At 35.9% G+C, this 21,420-nt stretch overlaps 2 protein-coding genes across 2 annotated transcripts in view; one reads left to right on the top strand and one right to left on the bottom strand.

Annotated features, from left to right (window-relative positions):
- The window catches only part of TMEM117 (transmembrane protein 117), a 146,629-nt gene extending 139,627 nt beyond the window's left edge, over positions 1 to 7,002 (bottom strand). The window contains exon 1 of the mRNA XM_051963710.1: positions 6,722 to 7,002. The gene's annotated coding sequence lies outside the window, so the exon portion shown is untranslated. The remainder of the gene's footprint in view (positions 1 to 6,721) is intronic.
- Positions 7,003 to 16,085: 9,083 nt separating this feature from the next.
- TWF1 (twinfilin actin binding protein 1) overlaps positions 16,086 to 21,420 on the top strand; it is a 31,573-nt gene continuing 26,238 nt past the window's right edge. The window contains exons 1-2 of the mRNA XM_051961985.1: positions 16,086 to 16,202; positions 18,295 to 18,372. Coding sequence (XP_051817945.1) covers positions 16,178 to 16,202; positions 18,295 to 18,372 — 103 coding nt within the window. The 5' untranslated portion in view covers positions 16,086 to 16,177. The remainder of the gene's footprint in view (positions 16,203 to 18,294; positions 18,373 to 21,420) is intronic.

Genomic DNA, 21,420 nt, shown 5'->3' on the forward strand with positions numbered 1-21,420 from the left:
AAGTTTTTAAATCTGATGCAGGGATAGATCAGTTGAGCACTGGGGTTTCTTTCAATTCTTAATCCATGTTTTTAACATCAAGAGAACTCAATTTCCTCATCTAGCATCTGCTTCTCTATCATGATAGCAGAACTTGACGTCAAGGATTATTAGCAAATAATAAAACTGCTGATACTCCTTGGTCATAGGCAGAGCATGAACATAGTTTTTATATATCATAAACTAAAATTGATATATTCAGCTCTTCATCCCTACCATCTAAGATGTTCTCCTCTATATACCACTCTCTAGAGGCTGCTCCTTCACTTTTTCATGAAATTTGACTAATCCCAACCCCCAATCAGAGCCCCAAAATAATCATTGGGGAGATTACAAGTGTTAAATCATTATGCCCTGAACAAATCCATAGTTGCTCTGCCTAGTATCTGCGAGGGAGAGTGAAGTTGTCTAGTATTTTAAATTACACTTAGAAAAAAAATAAAAATTCTTCTCAATGCATCCTCCTTCCTTTCTTGTTTCCTAAATTGTTTGTTGACTACCATTACTCCCCACACCAATTTGACAAGTTGCAGGCTTTCATCCTTTGGTTAATGGTTACAGTTGCTAGATGGATCTGGTTACTCTTTATCATTTACTTTTTGCTATATAAAAGACATAAAAGTTTTATTTAAATTGAATAGGACTGTTCATGAAAATTTGTGGAATGCTGCTTTCCAGCTTTAAAAAGTGATTATCCCAGCCCCTTCCTGGAAATTGCTTCATTTTGGGGTCACTGTTCAAGCTGCTTCTTTTTGCATTTAAATAATTTTTTGTAATTACAAAAGTGCTGTCAGTATACTGTCATATCTTCACAACCAAATGGTGAGTGTTACAAGTATTTTAACCACGCAGGAACTGACAACCAGAAAGCTTGACTGACTTGCTCACAGTAAAATAAGTGACAAAGTTCATACACAAACCTAAGACTTCAGATTCTCTCTCAATAATGGGGACTTAGTAGTATAATGATATATTTGCAGGACTTCATTTATGAATGTCTTTTCATTTAAGCGGCATAGTGGGTAGAATACTGGATTTAAAGTTATGAAAAACAGATCCTAACTTAGATATTTACTAGCTCTGGGATCATGGATAAGATCCTTAACCTCAGTTAACCTCAAATTTTCTCATTTATAAGATGGAGATAAATACTGGGTTTGAATCCCAAAGATATCATAAAAGAGGCAAAAGGAACCACATGTGCAAAAATGTTTATAGTTGCTCTATTTGTAATGGCAAAGAACTGGAAAATGAGTGGATGCTCATTAATTGGGGAATGACTAAATAAGTTGTAATATATGAAAGTAATAGATTATCATTGTTCTATAACAGATAATGAACAGACTGATTTCAGAAAAGTCTAGACAAATTCACATAAACTGACATTCAGGTAAAGTGAGTAGAACCAAGAAAACATCGTACACAGCAACAGCAAGATTATGTGATGATCAAGTATGAAACACTTAGCTCTTCTCAGAAATTCAGTGATCTTAGGCAATTTCAATCAACTTTGGGTGGAAAATGCTATCTGCATTCAGAGAAAGAACTATGGAGACTGAATGTGGATCAAAGAATATTGTTTTCACCAATTTTTTCTTATGGTTTTTTTCCCCCTCTCATGGTTTTTATCTTTAGTTCTGATTTCTCTCCCCCATGACTCAAAATGTGTAAAAAATGAATGTAAATATATAACCTAAATAAAATTAAATTAAATTTAAAAAGGACTAATCATACCTATTTCACTGGATTATTTTGAAGATCCAATGAGATGATATATGTAAAGTGCTTTGCAAATCTTTAAACACTATATAAATAATTATAGTTATTGATTTTTCAAAATACATGCAAAGATAGTTTTCAACATCCACTCTTAAAATATTTTGTATTCCAAATGTTTCTTCTTCCCTTCCTTCTTTCTCCCCTAGACAGTAAGTAATCCAATATAAGTTAAACATGTATGATTCTTCTAAATGTATTTCCATGGTTATCATACTGTGTAAGAAAGTCAGATCAAAAGGGGGTGGTGGGGGAGGAATGAAAAAGAAAAAAATTACAAACAACAACCAAAAAAAAAAAAGAGAGAGAGAGATGAAAATACTATGCTGTGATCCATATTCAGTCTCCATTTAGTCTTCTCTCTAAATATGGATGGCTTTTTCCATCACAAATCTATTGAAATTGCTTTGAATTACCTCATTGTTGAAAAGAGCCAAGTCCATCACAGTTGATCATCACATAATCTTGTTGTTGCTGAAACACTATAATAAAAATATTATCTACAATAAGGAGCAAACTCAGGATCTGAACCTATCTTATTCTAGTCTAAATCCCATGCTCTCCACAAATATACAATGCTCTTTCTGAAAACCATTTTGTGGCATTTGAGTTTTGGAGTTTGGGTTTTTTTTCAAAGAATAACTGGCATAATGTACATAAAATTTTTAATTATGAAGGACTAAACAAAATGTGTAATGTTAGAGATTGGACCTGTGATTCCAGGTGGGAAAACTCACTTTATTGATGCAGTTTTCTCTGCAACTTAGTCTTAGAGAGTTCCCTAGAATATTGAAATAATTAAATGACTTGCCCAACGTAACAGAAGCAATATGTATTATAGGCAAAGACTTATACCCAGATAGACCTGGCTTTGAAGCTAGTTCTATATCCACTATTCCATGTGACCTCTCATATTAGTATTATATGCTGTTAGTACAAGATGGGCTAAAAGGACCATAATTCATTACTTTTTAAATGTTATCTCTAGTCTTAATAGGGCATAACTAAACCTAACCAAAAACATTTTCTAAGAACATTCTATGTGCATAGCTCTATTCTAGAATGTAGAAGATATTACTCCAACTTTTCTATTATTTTCTTAGTTATCTGTGCTTCATATGTCACCTTAGAGCATTAATGGTTCTGATTTAAGTTTTTATGATCAAATATATGATATAATAGATGCAGTTAAGCATAGTACTTTATGTACTTTTTCCTACAAACAGAATAAGTAGTTTTTTATTGTTACCATACATTTTGTGAAGCATACTGCTATATTTTTTATGGTCCCCAGTTTAATTAGTATCAAACAAAAAAAGGCCTTAAACTGAAAAATTTTAGACAATCACTTAAAATTATTGCTATTGGTGTGTTATGAAGCTAGATCTTCACATTATACCTTGTCTTAGAAAAAAAGATAATCAAATTGTATTTATGTGGTAACTTGTTTCTTAGAATATTTTAAAACAACAACAAAAATTATTTATCCTCAAATGCCAAATGAAAGTTGAGCAGAATCAAATCAGGGTATGATTTCATGCTTTAACTAAGGTCCCTCATCCCTTGAGATTACTGCTACTTCTTGGCCTGAAATTCTCATCATTAGAGTGTGATACAGTGAAAAGCACATTCAAAAAGTAATATATACATACATAAGATTATCAGTCTAGTGCTAAAAGTGGCGGCAAAGGCCATTAAATCTAATTTCCGTATTTTTTCAGCAACTCTCCCAAGGTCACACAAGCAATATGTATTAGAGGTAGAATCTAAACCAAATCTTCTTGATATCTGAAAAAAAAGACCCTTTTTTGGAATTGCCACAAATGTATTTTTTAAGAAGATTGAGAAAGAGTGGATACAATTTTAAATAAGAAGCAAGAGTTAAGAAAGAAATGCAGTCAAAACACCTGGGATAAAATTCTTACTGTACTACTTATCCCATGAATGGGGGCTCAACACATAACATCTCTGGACCTCAAATTCCACAGTTGCAAAATTAGGATGATATGTGTTGCATTCTAGGCATCTCTCTATAAATCTATGATAAGTTGGTAGCGTCTTTGGTGGTATCTGAGAGAAGAATTCAAGTACCTGAATGGAGGTGCCAGATCACAAAAGGCAAGAAGCAAATTATGTGATACTCAGGCAACCATCTATGATGTGGAAATAAATAGGTTTTGGAATGGGACAAGCATGGAGAAGAACAACAAAAAAAAGAAAATATTTTGTTTGAGATATGACTCAGGGGGACTAGATGGTACAGTGCTAGAGCCTGGAGGACCTGAGTTCAAATTCCTGCTCTAGTCACTTAATACTTACTGGCTGTGGGACCTCACTTAACCTCAAGTGTTTCAACCCTCTCCCCAAAAAAAGAAAAAAAAAAGGTATGCCCTCATGATGAAGGGATGGATTGTGCATATCATTTTTATCCCACTGCTGAGGAAATAGATGCATGTTCTGTGTAGCATCTTAAATATTAAGTGTTTAACAAAGATTAAATAATGGCACAACAAAAATCTGCCTTAGTTCTAGCCTAGTTTGAAAGGCTACACCACCTTTAAAATTAATCAAAGGCAAATATAAGCAGTTTTCAACAAATAGCACAATTGTATATCATTTACAGAATCACAGTGATTCCTATCTTTAATATTTCCCTGATTATCCATTCACAGTCTAAATGCTTTTACATTGTTTATATTGTATTTATAAGACAACATAAAAAGAAACCACAAAACAAAGTAGTACTAAAGGTCCCACAAAAAAACATTAATAAATCTTTTGTACCTATATAAAAATACTTATAAACACTTTCACAGGGCTTAAAACAGAAAACCAAATCAAAAGTTGACATCATTTTTTAGTGTTTACACATTTTAATCCTTGAGTGATTATTTAAATGCCATCGAGAAGCTTTATAGCAGTGGATAATATTGAACACAGAAAGATCTGGTTTCAAATTCAGATGAGAGTCAGTAGCTATGTGACCACTGATACATAGATCCTTTTAAAATCTGTTTCTTCTTGTATCAAACATATATTAAAATTAGCAATAATAATAATAATAACAATGTAAAACAAGGTTTTCTGAGATTAGCTTTTTATCTGACATTAAAAACTTTAGAAATTAAAGTGAAGCAGACAAAACTTAGTCTCTGATCATATAGATTGGCTATATGTCTTTATAAACTGATGGAGCTGTGATTCACCCCCAACAATGGATGGAGTTGTGGAAACTCTTTCCAAGCATGCAAACTAAAATCCCCTATTGCATACCCGTATCCTCTGGGATTTGTAGCAATATCTTTCTAAAAATTCTCCCCAAAAGATTCACTATATATTCAGGAGGTTTTCCTCTGTGTGTGTGTGTGTGTGTGTGTGTGTGTGTGTGTGTGTGTGTGTATATATTTGTCATGCCAATGAACCACTATGGCTGAATCTGATATTTCTCATTTATGAGAAATCAAGTCTTTTCCCAGTCATTCTTGGCCTGTGTCTTTTACAATACTTTTCAGGAGCAAGTCAGCATTGTTAACATCCTTCAGACTGTTTATGTGCACCATGGATCTTCCATTGTGCTTAGGATTACTTAAAATTTTAGTTTTGCTGAAATCAGTGGTGTTCCACAATGTTAAAAAAAATACCCATTAGAATTAAAATATCAAACTTTATAATTGGACATCATTAAATGAGGGGAAAGATATTAAAATAAAAATTAAAAAAAAGATATTACTGTGACAAAAGGTCAGTATTGGAGAATAAAAATTAGTTACTAAAAAATTCTAGTTATTTATAATTTTAAAAATGGTATTAACAGGATTTAAAAAAAAAAAAAAAAAACTTCCTAAAACAAGCTATAGTCTCCATAATCTTTTCCAGGCTTGAGACAACACAATGAAATTCACTTTTAGTTGCTATTTTTAAGTAACAAAATGCTTGTGTTTTCAAACCTAAACGCAGACATACAACAGTAGCTATTTTCCACAGTCCTTAAAATGCAACTGCACAAGTTAAGCTCGTTGTGGTTTTTTTTAAAAATAGATGTCAAAATGGTTTTTAGATGAGTCACAATGAAGTTTAAAGAACCCTTTAAATTCTAGCAGCTTTAAAATACAAGAAGAAAATTAAAAAGGGTTTTCAAAAGATCCATGTGAACCTAAATGTAATTAACAAGAAATGAACACCTCTTAGCTTAAGTTGTTTGTTTTTGTTTTTTCCTTTGCTTAGCTCAATTTTTTCAGCAAAGCGCAAGGTCCTTCAAGCACACCAAGTTTGCCTAAGCAGAGGTAACAGCCCATATACGGGTGTAAGCTCTCTTACGAACTACATACCAAAAAGCTTTCCGAGAGCCTACCTGACTTCATCACACTACAGAACTGCGAAGAAAAAGAATCTGAATTTGGTGATTAAGGTTATGCAATTACATCCACATTCACCAGAAGGAAGGAGAGGAAGACCAAGAGACTGAGAAACACAGAGACAGACAAATCACACTGCAGTTTGACAACAGTTGAATATAAGAAGCAGCTAGCCCAGCTTGCCTTATGAGAGTGGACAGAAGGGGGCAGGGGAGACTGTACTTACCCGGTTCCGGTTCGAAACACACGTGTGTGTGTGTGTGTGTGTGTGTGTGTGTGTGTGTGTGTGTGTGTGTGTGACAGAGAAACAAAGAGACAGAAACAGAGAGAGAATGGAAAACTAAAAACAAATAAATCGCAATTCTTCCAGGGATGGGTAGTCTATCTTGCTAGCCAGAAAAGAACAGCCCCTGGAGGCTTTTATTGCTGCTGTAGTAGCAGCAGCAATTGCCACCGAGGTCACGGAGCTATTAATACCTGCTCGGCCCACCCACCGCCTACTCCATTTACGCCCTTCTTTCTAGCCCCAGGCCTCAGCTATCCAGGCCGACCTTAAAAATCTCTCTTCCCTCGGCGATCTTGGCACAGCTTGCTTTCCGGTAAAGGGGAGGAAGGGGGAAGGCTACGACAAGGGCAACCGCTGCAGCTTGAGTGACCTAGGCTCCCTCCAATTCTGCCCGCTGCATCGCCAGCTGGAAACATGTCTCTTCCTCCTCTCCGCCCCCCGCTCCCCACCTTCCCACGCCCCCGCCCCTCCACACTCCAGTCACTCTCCCTTCTTCCCGGTGGAGGCGCAGCTGGACACTAATAACCCCCTGGGAAACCGCTACCGTGGCTGAGCGCGCCAGTGTCCTCTCCTCCAAGTACCGCCTCTGCAGAACTGAACAGGTAAAGAGGCGACTAAAGGATTTAAAAAGGAGGAAGAGAGGCATCATAGCAAATGCTTTCAGCAATAACCTTATTTTTTAGTAGAAACATCAAAAGCATTGCCAGTTCCATCTTCACCGTAACTCTTGTCTCGGGGGTTGACAGGTGGGCTGCTAAGCAGCCCACTAACTCTGCAGGACTACAAAGAGCGATCAACTTTTAAACAGCCTCCAGTTAAAAAGGATCTTCTTCTAATTATTTTCGGGCAAAAAGGTAGAGACTAAGAATATGATGGGGTTTGAGTTGATGCTTTGTTTTGTTTTGTTTTGTTTTGTTTTGTTTTGTTTTTTAACAGGTTTGGTAGTTATTGTGGAGATTAGGCAGAAAAGAAAGTATTTTTACTTTTCTTTTTCAGAGACTGACATTGCCTCTTTGTGCTCTTCCTTCCAAATTCCCCTTCCAAATTTTTTTTTATTAACTCCATTGTCTCCCACATAGAGCTCTTTCTATGGGATATAAGCACCCCTGCTACAATTTCCTTTTTCTCCCCATCAGTCTAAGGCTGGTTCAACACACTTCTTAAAAAAAAAAAATTAGACTTCAGATTTCATTCTTAGCAGATTTGGTAAACGATTTGGAGAGGCATGGAATTGCCTTTTTTCCCCTTTGCAGCTCTTGTAGATGCACATGTAAAATATTCAGCTATTTTAAAAGCTATCATAGAACACCCATTATCTACATGTAATATGAATTGAACAGACCAATGAAAAATATTCTCTGTCTACTTCCTGCATACTGTGTGGGAACTGAGGAGTAGAAGTGAAAAGCTTTTGAGAATGTATGACTCATTATAGAGAGGTTCCTAATTGGCTACTGAACCAAAAGAGTTGATGACTCAGGGTACCTCTGAATCCTAGCCTGCTGTGTCTGCAGCTATCTACTTGACAAACTATGATTTCGTCATCATGCCTATAATTCAGTTTTAGACACTCAACACCTTACCAGCTCCCTCAGCCTTCTCTCCCCTCTGATTGGAGGGCTGGAGAGTGGAATACTAAACTCCTCCCAAAGTTTTCCTTTATAAAGGGCAGGGATCCGTACTTTGGAGCTAACTCTCTTTTTTTGAGGATACCTTTCCACCACCACCCCCTTTAGAATACAAATTTCTTGAAGATAAAAATTCTTTTTTTATTTTGCATTTTGAGCACTTAGCACCTCATCTGGCATATGTTTTTGTGCAGTTTAGTTATATCTGACCTTTCATTATCTCATTTGGGGTTTTCTTGGTAAAGATCCAAAAATAGTTTGCCTTTTCTTTCTCCAACTTATTTTACAGATGAATAAACTGAGGCAAACAAAGTGACTTGTCCAAGGTTGTACAACATGTCTGAAGCCAGCTTTGAACTCAGGAAGTTGAGTCTTCCTAATTCCAAGCCCAGTGCTCTAACCACTATGTTACTTAGTTGTCATTTTCCTTCTATAACACAATTTATCTCCCATTTCTGACCTTTCACCATGGGCTATCCCACATGGCAGGGTCATCCACTGCATCTCAGGCCATTTTCAATTATCCTGATTTTCGTCCTGCCACTGAATCCCAAAGACTTTAGAAGAGAGAGTAAAGTTGATTATTTTATGTCACTCTGCCTCAATTAAATCCAATTCATGCACAAATCTTGATGAAGGTGAATAAGATCAGAAAAAAAGCCATGATTCTGCTAGCAATCCATTGTCCAGATAGACTATAGGGAGTGGTGATGACCAAGAGAGTCTAAATTACAATAAACAATCTGATATCCAAGCTACTCCGAGGCAAGCAGGAAGGAACACTGATATGATTATCTCTTTAAGTGCCTCTTTTGCTTTTGATTAGATCTTTTTATTATCCTAAGTAAGCATTTATTACAATAGGGCTAGTTCAATTCCATGCAGTGACAAACACTACAGTTACTATATCAAATCAAAAGTCCAAGTTATGGTGTCAACCCCAGAGATTATTTCTCTTCTATAAAAGAACATACTTGTACCTTACTTTCTTGTAAACTCCTATTAGAACTTAACTTTTTTTTCTTTAAAAAAATTTTAGTAATAGCTTTTTATTTTCAAAATACATGCAAAAATAATTTTCAACATTCACCCTTGCAAAATCTTATATTCCACATTTTTCTCCCTCCATCCCCTTCCTCTAGATAGAAATAATCCAATATAGGTTAAAAAAAATTCAATTCTTCTAAACGTATTTCTACATTTATTATGTTGCACAAGAAAAATCAGATCAAAAAGGGCAAAAGCAAGCAAACAACAACAAAACAGGTGAAAATACTATGTTGTGATCCATATTCAGTCCCCATAGTTCTCTTTCTGCATGCAGATTGCTCTCTCCATCATAAGTCAATGGCAAAACTTGCCATTAATTGTGAGTTCTACTAGGGAACTTAGAGCTTGTCTTTTTCCTTGCTAATTGCTAAAAATCTCATATGGAAATTAGCATCTGTCAACTGCTTAAAATCTTTGCCTCTTGATTTTGAGAAGGTCTAAGCCTACAAATTATTTTGAGACATCTCATGACATTGGCCCAAGACCCCAATATGCTAAGGGGTTCAAATCCTTTCTTACCAACATTTGGTGGCCCTTATGGAGTGAGTCCTGAAACCCCCATATATTTAAGGAATTCAGCACATTACTATCCCCATATCACATCATGTTAGTGCTCTGGACAGAGAATCATCCCTATACCCCACCATCAGGACATTATAATGTCACCTGTTACATATGTGACTAGTAGTAAACTTTCTAGCCTTTGAGTTGTCCATGATTTCAAACTCTAGTTAGAGAATAAAGAAGGAATGGGAGAAAAGGCTGCCCAAAATATTCCTAGCATTAGCCCTTATAGTCTTTTAGAGCTTTGTGAAATAAACCCCTTATAGAACCATTCTTACAATCTTTGCCAAAACTGGTTAGCTGGAGGCTGCCAGGTGTCAATACATTGGTCTTTCGACATTAATGGATACTACTCCACTGTAATCCTGACTATGCCTGACTCCATAGAAATTCTTAGTTTCTTCTTCCTCAGGGAAAAATATGTGATGACATATTTCCTTAGCTTAAACCCTACTTTCTCCAGCTCTTTTAGAAAAAAGGGGAAAGGTTTGCCAAGAAACCAACAAAAGGCTGTGTTTTCTCAGAGGCTTAGTCACAAAAGCTTTTCATCTTTACTGCAAGAAATTCTCAGCCCCAAGTGTCAAGCTCTTTAGAACAGAGAGCAAGGTCATTCTGGCTAATGCCCTAGACTTTGTTGTTTCTTTGGATTCTTTTTAGTTAGATTTTGGGAGGTATTCCATATATTTCCCCAATTTTTAATATTTGGAAGCTATACTATAAATCAAGTAATGAATAGCTCTGGGATTCAAAGTTCCCCCTTATTCAAAGCCTAAATTTCTTCTTGTATCTCATTTAGATGAGGAGGCAGAAAGACAAACACACAGAAACAAAGTCAAGCACTTGTAAAGAACATTATTTTGTTTATTAAATCATGAAGGCTTCTTCAAGGCAGGGAATGTCTTTTGCCACTGTTTTGTATCCCTAGTGCTTAGTGCAAAGCCTAGAAAAAAGTGTTTATTAGACCAATAGACTAATTTAGTCTCAGCCACTAGTTCAATGGTATTCATGGGCCTTTCATATGCAGATGCAGTTAATAAAATATTAAAAGAGACTTCCCCTATCCCTCAAATCAATTTATGAAACAAAATTCATTTATTAATATAAAAACTCAATAGAACAACCACAAAACTCTGTGCTAAATGAAGTATGAGATATAAAATAGAATAAAATGCTGTTACTTCCCTCAGTAAAGTTATAATTTTGTATATGGCAAGCATACAACCTAATCATAAAACAATGCAAAAATGATAAATGCTATGAGAAATATAAAGTTCTATGGATGTTTAGAGGAGGAAGAAATCAGAATTGGATTTTGAGAAGGACTTTACAAAAAGAAGTGGCACTTGAGCTGGTTGACTCCAAAGGAAAGAAATGACAAAGAAAGAATTTCAGAACAAACAGCATGAAGAGATGATCAGTTAGGAAAACAGGAGATATGCTGAAGAAATGCGGAAATAATCTGATATGGCTAGAGCATAGTGGTAATATAGTAGAGGATAAGACTAGAAAGATAGATTGAGACCAGATTAAAAATAACCCTTAATACAACCTTTGGATTACATTTGTAACATATGTCCAATACCTCTGCTACTTCCCCATTCTTATCTCCCTCCAAAATACTCCCCATTCTTACCATAAAATTCATTACAAATCACAAAATGATCTGATGGTGGAGCCATCATGGCAGAGAAAAGGCAAAGGCTCACTTGAGCTCTTCCAAATTCTCCTCCAAACAACTTTAAATAACACCTCAAAAAAATGAGTTCTGGAGCTGCAGAACTCACAACAGAATGGAATAAAACACTTTTCAACTTAGAAAGTTGGCAAGAAAGATCTATCCTACTGGAGTGAGAGTAGAGTGCAGCAGTTCAGTCTCAGGTAACACTGTCCCAAACTAAAAGAAGGCCATGGGGCAATGGAATTAGAAGCATTGGTTTCTAAAACTCTTAGCCCACAGACTGTCAAACATCTGATCAGAAGATTACAGGGGTTCTTTTGCTGGCACTGGATCAGGACTCGGTTGGATTACACATATATATACTCAGATCTAGATTACACTCTTCAATGGGAGTTCAGGGTGAAGAAGAGCAATAGCATACAAGAACATGCAGCAACAGAGAGGCAGGTGGTCTGGTCATAGTTCCAGGACAGAAAGAATGTTTGTAGTCACTCAAATACCAGAGCATAGGCCAGGAAAGTAATAAACAAAACTCTCCTTAAACCATACCACCTTTGGAAGAACTGAAAAGTTATAGATCGCCAAAACTAATTCTGAAAAGTTCACCAAAAAAAAAAAAAAAATACAAAATACAAAAACAAACAAACAAAGCTGTTTCCATTTCAGGAGCAAAGCCCAACTCTGATATGAGGCTAAAAGTCAAAAAATGGGCCAGAAAATGAGCAAATAATAACAAAAATCTTAACCATATAAAATTACTATGACAGTGAATAATAAAACACAAAGTCAGAAGAAGACAACAAAGTCAAAAATGCTATATCCAGAATCTAAGAAAAAAGGTGCATTAGTGACAGGACCCAAACAAATTTCTGGAAAGAACTCAAAAAGAATTGCAAAATTCAAATAAGAGAGGTAAAAGAAATATCAGTTAAAGAAATTACTATTTTGCAAAAAAGTCATGAAAAAGAGAATTAACGGGTTGATAAATGAAACACAAAAAGCACATAGGAAATAAAATCTTAAAAATAGAATAGGCCAAAAGGTAAAAGAGGCATAAAAATCTGATAAAAAGAAGAGTGATTTAAAAAGCAGAATTGGCCAAATGGTAAAAGGATACAAAAATTCATTGAAGAGAAGAACTCTTTAAGAAAGTAGAATCAACCAAAAGAAAAAGGAGATACAAAATCTCAATGAAGAAAATAAGTATTTAAAAATTAGAATTGAGCAAGTGGAAGGAAGATAATGATTCAATGAAACATCAAAAAGCAATGAAACAAAGTGAAAAAATGAAAAAAAAATGAACATAATGTGAAATATCTCATTGGAAAATGACTATCCTGGAAAATAGATTCAGGAGATATAATTCAATAATTATTGAACTTCCTGAAAGCCATGATAATAATAACAATAATCTATACATTATTTTTGAAGAAAATTTTTTTAAAACCTGCCTTAATATTTTAGAATAAGAGGGTAAAAGAGAACTTGAAAGAATATACTAATTACTTCCTGAAAGAGATCCGCAACTAAAAACTCCTAGGAATTTTATAGCCAGCTAGAGTTCCCAGGTCAAGGGGAAAAAAAAAAAATTATAGCTAGTCAGAAAGAAACTACTCAAATATTGTGGAGCCTTAGGTTAGGATAATACAAGATTTAGTGGCTACCACATTAAAGAATCCAGAGGGCTTGGATATATGATATTATGGAGGACAAAGGAAATAGGACTACAACCAAGAATTCAGAAAAACTGAGTATAATCCTTCAGGAGGAAAACTAGATATTTAATGAAATAGAGGATTCAAGCATTCCTGACAAAAAGAACAGAGTTGAATAATAAACTTGATTTTCAAATACAAGACTCAATAGAAGCATAAACAGGAAAGACAAATCATAAGAGATTCAATAAGATTAAACTATTTACATTCCTACATGGGGACATAAAACTTCTAACGCCTAAGAACTTTTTCATCTTTAGGGCATTTAGAAGGAATAGAAATAAGTAGAGGATCATACATATGATCCTATGTCAAATCACATAGGATGTCAGTTGACTATGATAGGAATATTATCTAAAAAATAAAATTAAGAGGTGAAAAAGAAGAATGCACTAAGAGAAGAGTGAACAGCGGGGTAGAATGAGGTGAATTATCTAACATAAAAGAGGCATGAAAGAGATTTTGTAGTGGAAGGGAAGATGAGGGAGATGAAAGAGAGCAGAATGTGAACCTTATTCTCATTGAAATTGGCTCAAAGAGGGAATAGCACACACGTTCACTTTGGCATAGAAATCTTTATTACCTTACAGGAAATTAAAAGAGTCAGGGAATAAGTGAGAGAGCTGAAGGCAGATTGAAGGAGGCAATAGTTAGAAGCAAAACATTTTTTTTAGGATAAAGTGAAGGGAGAAAGAATAAACAGAGGGAAAAATAATATAGAGGGAAGTATGAAAAAAAAATTATGGCAAGTATCTCTGATAAAGTCCTCCTTTCTCAAATATATAGAGAACTAAGTTAAATTTATAAAATAAGCCATTTTCTAGTCAATAACTGTAACAAACTAGTGTTTGACAAACCTAAAGACCCCAGTTTTGGGGATAAGAATTCACTATTTGACAAAAACTGCTGGGAAAATTGGAAACTAGTATGACAGAAACTAGGCATTGACCCACACCTAATACTATATACCAAAATAAGGTCAAAATGGGTCATTGACATAAAGAGGGACATTATAAGCAAATTAAAAGAACATAGGATAGTTTCCCTCATAGATATGTGGAGAAGGAAAGAATTTGTAACCAAAGAACAACTGGAACTCATTATTGAACAAAAACTAGATAATTTTGATTATATTAAATTAAAAAGTTTATGTAAAAACAAAACTAATACAGACAAGATTAGAAGGGAAACAATAAAATGGGAAAACATTTTTGCATTTAAGGATTCTGATAAAGGCCTCATTTCTAAAATATTTAAAGAATTGACCCAAATTTATAAGAATTTAAGCCATTCTCCAATTGATAAATGGCCAAAGCATATGAATAATTTTCAGATGAAGAAATTAAAACCATTTCTAGTCATATGAAAAGGTGCTCTAAATCACTATTGATCAATGAAATGCAAATAAGAGGTACCACTACACATCTCTCAGATTGCCTAAGATGACAGGAAAAGATAATGATCAATACTGGTGGAAAAACTAGGACACTAATACATTGTTGGTGGAATTGTGAATGGATCCAGCCATTCTGGAGAGCAATTTGGAACTATTCTCAAAAAAGTTATTAAACTTATCACACCCTTTAATCCAGCAGTATTTCTATTGGGCCTATATCCTAAAGAGATCTTAAAGGAAGGAAAGGGACCCACATGTGCAAAAATGTTTGTGGCAGCCCTTTTTTAGTGTCAAGAAACTGGAATCTGAGTGGATGCCCATCAGTTGGAGAATGGCTGAATAAATTATGGTATATGAATGTTATGGAATATTATTGTTCTATAAGAACCGATCAGCAGGATGATTTTAGAGTGGCCTGGAGAGAGGTACATGAATTGAATCTAAGTGAAATAAGCAGAACCAGGAGATCATTATACATGGCAACAACAGGATCCTACCCTGATCAATTCTGATGGACTGGATTGTTTCCAACAATGAGATGATTGAGGCCATTTCAATTCTGAAGAGAGCCATCTGCATCCAGAAAGAGGATTATGGGAATTGAATGGGGATCAACATAGCATTTTCACTCTTGTTGTTGCATTTTGTTTGCTTTCTCATTTTTCCCCTTTTTGATCTGATTTTTCTTGTGCTTAAATGAAAGTTTTTATTTTAGATTACTTTCCCAGCTAAGCCACATTATTCAAAATGGTATTTTTCTTTATACTTACATGGCTTCCTTGCTATTTCCCTTTAGGGCTCATTTAGATTCATCTGTTTGGGAAATTTACTCTTGATAACTGGTTCTTCCTCCAGAAAACCTACTAAAGTATTTAAAATTTTCTATAGTTTAATCCTTTAACCACAAACAATTGCTAAAAACTGTGCTAGACAAAAGAGATAAAAAAGACAAAATTGAAAATTTGTCTGCCATTGAGGAGTTTACAATCTTTTTAGAGATTAAGATGGGCAACAGGTTGTACTATGCACACTAATTAATCTCATCCAAGGAAAATTAAACTCAAAAACCCTCTCCAAGCCTACTTATCGAAATCAGTTAACCCTGAGGCACTTTGCTTTGGGTACTCCGTGTCCTTTTACTACAGTTCACCCGCTGTGAAGCTCCATAAACCTAATCGGGAATGAAGATAACTCCCACGTCCCTGCCAGACCTCAAAGCTGGGGGTGGGGGTGGGGTGGGGATGGGGATGGGGAGAGCTTCTCTTTCAGTTGGCCGCCTCAGTTTGAAATATGGGCCATGACACTTCTGGATGAGATTTGGGGCTCATTTAGAGCCAAAGGGAGATTTTGCAGTCAGCCAGCCTGGAACTCAAACCCAAATGCAGATTGGCACTTCGAGAATGTTCTATAGGAATTAAGCTAGTATAGTGATTACCGTACCACTAAAATGAACATTTTTCGGTAAAAGCTAATCAGTCTATTAGTAACTAAATAGAATTGGGGGGCCTTTTACAGCTGGGGCAGGAGGTACACTGCGCAGACGCGTGGCGCGCGGGCCAATGGGCGGGCGCGCGCTGCGGTGACGCATAGAGCAGATCGAGAAGTAGCCACTTCCTGGGGCTGCCAGCCGAGGCCGCTAGTTATCCCGGACTGCACCGGAGGGTGGGCGCCAGGTGCTGACCTCGTCACTATGTCCCATCAGACCGGCATCCAAGGTAAAGACACCCGTGGTCCGTGGGGAGGAAAGGAAAGGAAAAAGGGAATAAAGGGAGGGGGGACGGAATCTGAGGGGATCCCTGGGCACCGGAGCTTCTCCAGCCGCAGCCAAGGTGGGGTGGCCGGTTCTTTCAGGAAGCCAGGCCTCTGTTCTTCCTCCCCTCCCATTCAGTGCCCCGGCCCAGCCCTGACCGCCAGGTGTGGGGGGTTGCAACCTGAGCGGCTGCTAACCTGTCGGGCCTCCCCGACGGAGCGTGGAATAAATTCTCGGAGACACCAACTGTTACGAGCGGTTCCGAAGCAATTCATTCCTTTTAGGGCTTTTCTGCTTCGGAAGAAACCAAAGCAAGGCGTCCGGACTTCCCCTGTCAACGGAGGGAGTCTTTCCAGAACTTCTGCCCTCAGTCCCTGCCTTCTGCAGTTAATAAATTATGATGATTCACCGCTCTCCGAGCACTTGCACTCCTCATCTCATTAGTTTGCTAAGGAAACTAGGAGACTTCAGTGAGCTTGTTTCTTTCTCCCCCCGTAATGGCCACTGGGTATGTGTAATCCTATCCTACCTCCTGTAGTTCCTGGTTTAAATAACAGGTATCCTGGGAGCACTCACCTGAACTGAATGAAATTCTGAACTGCGACAATGACTTCTTTTATAAATTCAAAATGCACACCGAAATTTGCCAAGCTACCTTTAAACAAATTGCCTTTCTCATTGAAATTGTTTTCCTTTGCCCCCCTCTTTGTTGTTTGTTTGCACAACGATTTTAGAAAGTTGTACCTGGTTAGCTTCTACCCTTATCTTTGAGTAATTCCTCTGAAAAACACCATCCAAAGCTAAACTTGTAATTTTTTTTTATTGATTTTCTTTGCTATTTAACATTTTTATTGAGTTTAATATTCGAAATTTGTACATCACTCAACTGGTTCCTATCATCCTGTTACTATTTATATTGCTAATTAATAGTAGGTACACTAAAAAACAAGACCGATTTCAGTAATGTGAGTATTTTAAGTTTTTGAGATATATCTAATGTGGTAAAGGAAACATAAATATCAGCAGTTTTAAATTCTTCATTAGTTAACAATTCCTAGTGATTTAGAGATAAAAGAACCTTAGAGACTATCCCCTTCACTTTTTGCCTGAGGCAATTGGGGTTAAGTGACTTGCCCAGGGTCACACAGCCAGGAATCGTTGTGAATGAGGTTACATTTGAATTCAAGTCCTCTTAACTTCAGGACTGGTACTCTGGCCACTTCACCAACTAGCTATCCCTCCCCCCTTCATTTTATTGATGTGGAGACGGAGGTCCAGAGAAGTTAAATATCTTGTCCTGTATTTGAGCCCTGGTTCTCTGAATTCTAAAACTAGTATTCTGCTTCACACTATTTCAATTTCATTGAATCCAATTTTAATTTAGGTAAGACTGTGTATACTGTTGTTCTTATGGAGAAGAAACTTAATACTAATGTAACTAATGCTATCTATCTTTTATTGAAAACCTTGTGTAATACAAACAGGAAACTAAAGTTTTCTGAGATTAAGATTACCTTGTTACATTGGGTAAATTTGCAGACACAAGAGAAGTCTCAAACCTAGATCTTCAGATTTAATAAATGTGCTTTCCAAAATGAAAATCGCATTGACATTGGTTTTTACTTTTTTGTATATCAGAAAATTGTCATTTAATCACAGGCTTTGGCAAGTTGTTTTTTTTTTTTTTTTAATCAGCTTAATTTCCCAAAGTTAACGAACAAATAATTGATGGTTTTTCACTTGTTTCTTCTTGGTTATTTCAATGTATTCATTGTATGGTACCTTTTGCTACAGCATTTCAAATAGGGCAGATTAATATTTAAAACTGGAATTACTTTTCTGTTGTTGTTTTATAAGACCAAACATAGCATTACTGATTTGAATCCATATTTTTTTGAATTAATTCTTGGTATCATGATTAAGAAGAAATAGAAACTAAGTGCAATGTATTTTTTGAAATGTTTTGATGTTTTGCATTGCTTAAATTATAAAGGTAAAGAATAAGATTAATATGTGAGTATGCTATCTAACTTTTTCCAATTTTTTTTTTCTTTCAGCAAGCGAAGACGTTAAAGATATCTTTGCCAGGGCGAGGAATGGGAAATACAGGCTTCTAAAGATTTCAATTGAGGATGGTCAGTTAAAAAATTTTTTTAACATTGTTTGGTAAGAGGTAGAACTTTCAGGGGGCTTTCATGTTAGTTATTTGAAATACTCATATAAAATTAAGAAAATATATATGTTTTCAGGCTTAAAAATAATTTAATTGGGCAGCTAGAGAATAAGTGGATAGAGCACTAGTTCTGGACTCGGGAGGGCCTGAATTCAAATACTGCCTTAGATACTTAACACTTCCTAGCTAGGCAAATCACTTAACCCAATTCTCTGGAAAATTAACAATAATTATAATAATAAGTTATTCTAATTATTGTTATTTTCATAGTTCCAGCAGACTCTGAACAAGTGCCTGTCTATGAGCAACTTTTTGATCTTATGACCCTTTTTTACTCCTCCAATATACTAGCTCCAATATACTTGTCAAACTCTAGATAACTTTTGTCCTTCTTTGTATGTATGCTTTTATATTTTGCCATGCTCGTTTTTCTTCTATGCTGCTTTCTCAAGAGTTCAAATAAGTAAACCAATCACAAGTTTAAAATTGGAAAGGACCTCAGAGGCTTTCTAGTAGATTGTAAAATTTATGGATGCTTTCCCATGAAGTAACTGTTATGATTCCTGTTGAATGATCAAATTATAGATATCATCTAATTTATTCTTAATTTTTTTTTTTTTTTTACCATTTTAGCTATTGAACATAATAGATAATAGGCACAATCCCTGTTTTCTGCCTACCTGTGAAAGATGTATTTTCCAAATGAAGAGAGTAAGGTACAAAAATAATAACACCTAACATTTACATATTTGCTTATTATATGCCCAGAGGTATGGCTGTGTGGTGCACTGGATAGATCACTGGGCTTGGATTCTGAAAGATTTGAGTTCAAATTTGTCATTAAACACTTACTAGCTTAGCTGTGTGACCCTGGGAAAATTACTTAATCCTGTTTGCCTCACTTTCCATGTCTGTCAAATGAGCTGGAAAAGAAATTGGCAAATGGAGTCACAAAGGGTCAAACACAATTGAACTGCAACAGTGTGCCTAGTGCTGGGCTTAAGCTTAAGTGACTTACTCAGGGTCACAGAGCTAGGAAAGGTCTGAAACTGGATTTAAACTCAGATTTTCCTTACTCTAAGCCCTGCTCTCTGTCTACTTAACCATTTAGCTGTTCATTGTAAATGCTTATATTAAATGTTTTTTCATCAGAGCCCATAAATAACATAATAGACCACTAAAAAAAGCTTGAATGGTCCCTTTATGAAGACCCTTTAAAAATATTTTCTCTACTTGCATTTCATCTAACAGCCAGAAAATTATATTCTCTGTTCTTTAGGTTGTCAAATCAATTAACCAGTAGCTATTTATTAATTTTTTGCCAACTACAAGCACTGACAAAAGAAATACAGTGAATGAAACAATCCCAACTTAAAAAGAGCTTGCTTTTATATTGGAGGAGATGATAAACAGAATAAATACGAGTATAAGTATGTAAATAAGTATAAAGAGAATGAATACAAATCAGTTAAATATAATTAGTTTGAGGAGGGGAATCTCAATAGTTTAAGGTATTGAGGGAGAGAAGGTTTCAAACTTCTGGGAGACATAGCAGCATAATATTTTAAATCTTCACCTAGGACTCACAAACAGGTCACACGCAGAAGTAGGCAGAATTGAAGTGACTGAACGGGTCTCTTCTGGGTTCAAATTGTACATCTAATGGACATTTCAAAACTAAAAAGACCCTTGACCATGGTGTCACAGGACATCTGTGTGAGTTCCACAGCTGATACTTAATTGGATGACCTTGGGCAAATGATTTAAACTCTGTGGCCTCAATTCTATCTCATGGAAATGAAGGGGAGAGGGTAGAAGTTCCTCCTAATTATATATCTGCCTTATGATAGAACATCCATAGTAACTCATTATTCAACCAACATTTACCTTTCAACTTCCCTCTTGAAAGTTTTTTTTACACTCCTTATCATGGATACAAGTTTACAATCTTCTCCCTTAATTCACATATCTAGTTTTTTGTTAAATCTTGTCATTTCTACCTCTGTAACCTCTCTCATGTGTCCCTTTCTCACCATGTACTTGGCCATTACTCATGACCTTTCCATCAACTTTCATGGGAATTTTTGCAGTAGTCTTCCTAATTTTCTCCTTAATCCAGACCTCTCCTCTCCAATCCCCTGCATAATTACCAAGTGGTTGCTAATGCACCAATCTGAACTTGTTACTTCTCTTACTCAGTAAATTCTATTAGATACTTTTATCTCTAAGATAGACTGCAAACTCCTGTTTGACTTTTAAAGCTAAAAGGTTCCAACTGCTTCTGGCACTATGTGGTCCAGGATCATTCTGTGCCTTTGCACTGACTGTCCCCTATGCTGTAATGCACTTCTTCATCTTTACTTCTTGTTTTCTCCAAATGTTTCCTTCATTGCCTTCTCCATAGCAGCTAATGATCCCACCCCACCCACCAAATACCATTTATTTTGTATATACTTATTTGTACATATTATCTCCCCAAGTAGAACATAAGCTCCTTGAAAATGGAGGAGTGTTCATTTTTCTTTTTGTTTGTGATGCTTATCACATTATAGATACTTACTAAATGCTTATGAATTGATTGATTAATATGTGTACTATGCAAAGAAGTATAGTTGAAAGTATTAAAAAAATAAAGTAAAAGTAAGGAAGGAATTGGTTTGGGTTTTTTATTTTTAGAATATTTGCTCTAGGGCTGTTTTCCCCCTAACAATGCCTTGTTGAATCTATTACTTGTGGAACTGCATTTATGCAGATGTTACATTGTATTCCCATCCTCTGTAATTTGTTTTCATTTTCTTCTGTAAAGTCTTCCATTAAAGATTTATCTAGTGTAATGTCCAGACTAGCTCTCTGGAGGATCTCTGGACAAGCCTTGGTCTTAGGTGGAGGAATGACAAAGGCAGGAGAGCCACCATGAGGATCTGTTTCTGTCTCCGTCTTCCATGTCTACTCTGTGTCTGAGTCTCCCCTCTCTCTGTATCCAGGTTTGAGAGCTCTTCTCCAGTCCTCT

This window comes from Antechinus flavipes, chromosome 5 (assembly GCF_016432865.1).
Source record: "Antechinus flavipes isolate AdamAnt ecotype Samford, QLD, Australia chromosome 5, AdamAnt_v2, whole genome shotgun sequence".
NCBI classification, from domain to species: domain Eukaryota; kingdom Metazoa; phylum Chordata; class Mammalia; order Dasyuromorphia; family Dasyuridae; genus Antechinus; species Antechinus flavipes.